We start from the raw sequence: 5,721 nt of genomic DNA, 5'->3' as shown, positions 1-5,721 counted from the left end.
GAGAAAGGGAGAGAGTGAGAAAGAGAGAGAGAGAGAGAGAGAGAGAGAGAGAGAGAGAGAGGCTCAATATAAAAGAGTTCTCATTCTAATCTGATTAAGAGAGTCTGTTTGCTTTGCTGAAATATAAGAAAACAAATGCTCCCCACCTCAGTCCATTCAATGAGAAGAGAGCAAACACTAAGATACAATTTTCTCACAATATGCTTCCTCACGCATGAGTGGCTGTACTCCTGGGACCCTGGGCATTTGGAGTAAAACTCATTTTCCATCAGGAACTCAGCTTTACAAGCAAGTTATTTCTGCATCTTGGCAATTTTCTTCAATTTGAAGAGTACTCAGATGCCTTATTGATAATTCAACATTGGATACCTCTGCTCATATGTGAGGGATGACAGCTGCATCTGTGTTGCCTAACCAATAGATGTCCCACCTGCTACCTGAATTAGGTCTCCAGGCATATCTGGGTGGTGCTGTTACCTACCCTGGCCTATCTTAGACTGGTTTAAAATGAGTCTCAATTGGATTTCGGCTTAGTGTTTACATTGAATTTTTTTGTGGATGGCCAACGGCTGACTTTGCATGTCACTTGATGCATTTGTGCTGAGAAGTGAATGTCCATCTGAGGAAACCTATCGGGCAGTGACACTGGTGACAGGCCAGGGTTCAGATCCCGTGTGGAGCTGGCCCCACTCTGCCCTGGCCCCCACACTACATCACTGTCATGGTTCTTGAGGACTCTGCTTTCAGAAGGTGAGGGACAGGAAATCAGAATGGAGCCATCTGGGGACTTTAGCATGGAGGACAGAGGCTCATGGGGAGATGATAATTTCACAGCAGTTAAAGGACCGTCTTAGGAAGTTAAGTGGATTCTGGGTGGCCGGAGGGCACAACTCCCAAAGAGCTGGTGAAAGTTTCAGGAAGGCAAATTTGGGGTTTAAGGAAGGAGGCAGCTCCTCTCCCAACATTCTGAACCCAGTGAGTGGCCCAAAAGGTGTACATTGTGTGACTGTGATGTTGGAACCGTGGTGGAGGATGGGCAGGAAGGTCTGCTTTTAAAGAGATTTCTTCAGAGTGTGTGAGCCAGCCTCCATGGAGAGACCATGCTTGAAGTGGAAGAAAGGGTTCTTCCAATTTTCTGGTGAGCTGACTACACACATGCGTGAAAGACTTTATGTAAGTCAAGATGCAAACGTGGGGAGGAGTGAGCCACTAGGAGACCCGAAAGTGTGTCCCCTGGGAGGGCACATGGCCCTGGGCACATGCTGGTCTGAGCTGCAGTCAGAGGCCCGTGGGGGGGCTGGGCTGGGTGAGTAAGGGCCAGGAGTGGATATGTGCTAACAGTGCACACAGGCCTGGTCCTGTAGATGCTTGGGGTCCTGGTAAGGAGTTTGGGCTTGTTCTGCTGATTGCATGGGGATGGCTTTGAGGGTTTTAAGCAGAGGAGTGGCTTGGTACGATGTGTTTTTATCAGCTAATGCCATGACTGCCAGGTGAGAATGGAATGTGAGGAAGTTCAGAGGGAAGGTAGGGGACATGAGGTGTGACCTCCACGACCCAGGGAGGACTACAGCAGATGGGACTGGAAGGTGGCATTAGCCACAGGGAGCGGTCATTCCCACAGCTTTGGGCTACCTGTCTACTGTCAAATATTGAGTGTCTGCCTTTGGTTGTAGCATATGTTCAAATCCCAAAGTTCGTTGTATGGATAGGGTATTTTTCTCCAGGTGTGAGGTTTTGTTTTGTTTTGTTTTTAGCTGAGCCATCCTGCCACCTGTTGGCAGCTCAGCGGCAACTCAGCTCGGGCCAGGCATTGAACTGCTGTTGCTCAAGAGCTCACACTTTTGCGCAAGCTCTTAACTAACTGAGCCACTCGGCCGGCCCTCCAGGTGTGAGTTTTAATCAACCTCACTGATACCGTTGACCTAACCCTTTAGAAGACTCCTGGGTGCTACAAGTGACAGCAAACTTTGTTGTCCCATTTGCTTACTCTCAAAAAGCACTGGGCATGGGCACTGAGCAAACACCTTGGTTTGGAGCTATAATCCTACTGGTGACCACTAGTGACTTCTAATGGACTGTTGTGTAAATCTCTGAGTGTCTCAACAAAAGGCATTTCTAAGGATGGTAAGCCTCGTGGCAAGGGGCACCTGAGGAAACCATCCAAAAATGCCAAGGAGAACGGAGCTTTTGCTCTGAGTTTCTGATGTTACAAACATTGATGCCACTCTTGGTGTTTTAACTTTTCAGTAGCTTTTGAGAGGAGTTTCCAGAAGTCTTCATAGTTGAGCTCTATTTTCTTACAACCATCTTACTCGCTGCTGTTAATGTGTGTTTTAAATTCACTTCTGTGTGTCCCAACCAGCCCTCCAACTGTGCTGTGCAAACAGAACCTGTCAGAGCGTTCAGCCTCCCTATTTCCTCTGCTTTTCAGCACCAGCCTGGTCTAAATCAAACAGCAGAGGGAACACAAGAATATTCGGAAGTTAGTTCTTTGATGACGCTTCTCATAGACAAGCATATCAAACGAATCTCCTTGAAACAGGGGCAAGCTGTAACTTCCGTTTACCAGTGGCAGTTTTTTGAGCCTTGTAGGTAGACAAAATGCCAAGGCTTCATTTCCGCCATGTCCTTGCTTCTCTCTCCCGGCAGATGGCTACACCACCGATGACATTGAGTTTTACTGGCGCGGCGGCGACAAGGCTGTCACTGGAGTGGAGAGAATTGAGCTTCCTCAGTTTTCCATTGTGGAACATCGTCTGGTCTCCAGGAATGTCGTCTTTGCCACAGGTGAGTCCTGCATCCACTCACACTCCTGGGGTCATGGCCAGGGCTGTGACAGTCTTATGAAAGACCCTACAGCTGACTCACAGCACTGGGTCATCCAAAGAAGTGCCATCATCAGTCATTCAGCATATTAGGTGCCCTTTCCTCTGTCCCTAAGGGAAATGGGAGCTTTGATGGGTAGAAAGCATTGCTTCACAGGGAGAGGCTCCCTGGGGTTGTCTATTGAGAAGTTCAAAGACTGAGGGTGAACTGAACCAACCCATGTTTGATAACATAAGCAACTGTTGTTCTGGGCAGATGCTGAGGCCCCTGATGGCCTTGGAGGCAGGAAGAAAGGGGACAGAGGAAGTCTAAGGAGGTGGATGCCACTCTCTCAGAGGGCAGAGACCTTCTCCCCCTTCTGGGCCGGCAGGAATTTGGGCCACCTGCAGTTAGAGTTGCCTCTTCACACACCGTCACCTAGTGAGGCTGCTCCGGCCTGGGTGTCATTGTCGCCTTTGTGTCAACTGTCCAAAGATGGAGCAGGTGTCTTCTGCTCTCCTGTCTATCCTTGCTGAGTGTTTATTAAATTGCAACCATGTTCATTTCTTGGTATTCTTACTGAATGCTGTGTATTGTAATTGAGATAATAAATGAAGGGGCTTTGTAAACTGTAAGTTATTATAAAGACCACCAACTCTGGGTTGAAATGCTCAGTGAAGACAAGAGCTGGGACCTCTCAACTCCCCTGTCATTATAGCTTAAACAACAATGAGTGGGTGCGACTTAGCCCCATTCGAGAGGCCACAGGCCTGCTCTCTGGGCCCCTGGCTTCTGGCCAGGATGCCTGGGACCCACAGCCACCTGCCTCCCCTGGCTTGGCCACCTCCTTCTCACTCTTGAGCTGAATCTGGGGGCCACTTTCTCTGGGAAGGCTTTTGAGCCTGCTGTGCCCATGCTTCTCTCCATGTCCACGGTCCTGCACTGACCCTTAGGAGGGACCTGTCCCGGCATCCCCACCTGTGTAATGCCTGACTGCAGTCACTGGGAAATGACCAGTCAAGCACCAACTTCCCTCCTGTCTGCCCCAGCCTCTAAAAACCAGCGGAGATCCCAAGTACAGTCAGTCAAAAGCTGCAATTTTAAGGTCCGTTCTCTCATCCATTGCGAGATGTCTTGCAAATGTCCCTGCAGTCTCTCCAGAGAGGACGCACTAAGTGCTTGCCTGGGGTGGGCAGTGAGAGCCAGCAGAACCTGGGCTTGTCACCAAGCGATAATTCCCACAGCCAGGAAGGCTCCTCTGTGAGGCCCTGAAGAAAAGGGCACATTGCTTTTAAAGCTGGGATTCAAATGGTCCCGTACTCTGAGTGATCTGAGCCAAAGTCGGAACACGGGTGGCATCCTCTCAGTGAAATGATCTCGCCTGTGCCTGCCTTCGTCTGCACAATGGCCGTGTGGATGTTAGGGGCGGCCACGAAAACGTCTTACTGCATTGTCACGTGCCTCATCAGGAAGCCTGGTGACATGTCTGTGGAGGGCGTGGTGCTTCTGCAGGAAACTGTAGTCCCCTGGAATGGCCTTCCCGAATCTTCTATTAATAGCTCAAAGCCAGCCAGGGCCAGTCTTTGTCTTTCTTTTAAGTATGTAGTTGGTAGAACGTACCCTAAACACGTGTGGAGAGAATGACACTGCAGGTAAGAGAGGGAATATCTGAACTATGCACAGACACATCAGGCCATCAGAAGGCAATGTCATGTCTCCTTTCCAGTGCTTTCCAAGTTTCTGCCTTTTCAGGGTACAGCCAGGGGCTCCAGATGTCAGCTACCCACCTCCCATCCCTCTAAGAGCTTGCGCTTTAGAATTATTCTAATTTGTCTATTTACATAGAAACGTCATAAGCCACATCATTTTAAAAATATTATGCAAATTTATTTTCCTTTCCACAATTGTTCTGAATTTATGCGATTTTGATCAGTGGACTGGGCTGAAGGGCTCCCTAGCCTGAGAAAGAACACACGCTCTGGAGGTTTCTGTGGGAGAGGCAGAGTCCATGTTGAAGATACAGCGTCTGGGGGCTGTGGACACAGGGCTGCCACCCCGAGTCTGCAGGACAGTGGCTGGAGGTGGGCCAGGACTGGGGGAGGTGAGACAGGCATTCAGGATGCAAAATTTCAGGAGACGCTCACTCTCGGGTTCACACATGTGAAATTTTGTGCCTCATCCTGCCTCTTTGAGGACCTTGTAATTGGCTCCTTGCCATGGTTTTCCCTGGGCTACAGGTCCAATCCATGTCGAGGGTAATAGGATTTGTAGGCTACAGTGCAGGGAGCACATCCAAAGGGAGTCAGGAATATTCACTCCACAACTGGCACGATCTGGAGCCAGGCAAGGGGCACGGGGTCAGAGGGAGAGACAAGGGCAGCCCTGTCCCCAGGGGTCTCCGTGGACCCTCCTGGTTTCAGCGATGCTCCCCACGGTCTCTTATGTAGAGGGGCGTTCCACGGAAACTAACCACAATAAGAGATCTTGCTTAAATATGTTTAACTCTTTTGCTGCGTTGATTTCGGTTTTTTTTCCAAAATGTGTCAGAAATCCACAAAAAACAAAAACTTGATATTTTTACTATTTTATGTATTAACAATTTGAGGTGCTTTGTATATAAATGACTTTTTTTTAAAGATTTATTTTTTTATCGGGGAATTGGGGGATGGGAACGGCTCTGGGGAATTGGGAAGGGGAACAGACAAGTTGCTGTCATTTTGGTCTTCAGTCTAGTTGTGGAGGATGTTGCTTCACTGGCCCAAGTTGGTACCACCGTTGCGCTCTTCCCAGGAGAGGCAGATCAGTCGCCGGCTTCTGGATGGCCACTCACTGCGGCTGCTGGCCGCTCACGCTGGCTGCCGGCTACACAGGGTAGCCCATGGCAACCCACTGCAGCAGGGGCTGCAGCCTACGCCG

General features: G+C 49.5%; 1 protein-coding gene across 2 annotated transcripts in view; it reads left to right on the top strand.

Annotated features, from left to right (window-relative positions):
* The window catches only part of GABRB3 (gamma-aminobutyric acid type A receptor subunit beta3), a 219,629-nt gene that overhangs the window by 176,666 nt on the left and 37,242 nt on the right, over positions 1 to 5,721 (top strand). For both annotated transcript variants that reach the window (XM_019667756.1, XM_019667755.1), the window contains exon 6: positions 2,650 to 2,787. In XM_019667756.1, the coding sequence (XP_019523301.1) occupies positions 2,650 to 2,787 (138 nt within the window). The remainder of the gene's footprint in view (positions 1 to 2,649; positions 2,788 to 5,721) is intronic.

The sequence above is a fragment of the Hipposideros armiger genome, unplaced genomic scaffold (assembly GCF_001890085.2).
Source record: "Hipposideros armiger isolate ML-2016 unplaced genomic scaffold, ASM189008v1 scaffold_504, whole genome shotgun sequence".
Classification (NCBI taxonomy): domain Eukaryota; kingdom Metazoa; phylum Chordata; class Mammalia; order Chiroptera; family Hipposideridae; genus Hipposideros; species Hipposideros armiger.
Note: the sequence above shows the minus strand (reverse complement) of the source record. Positions and strands in the feature narration are given on the sequence as shown.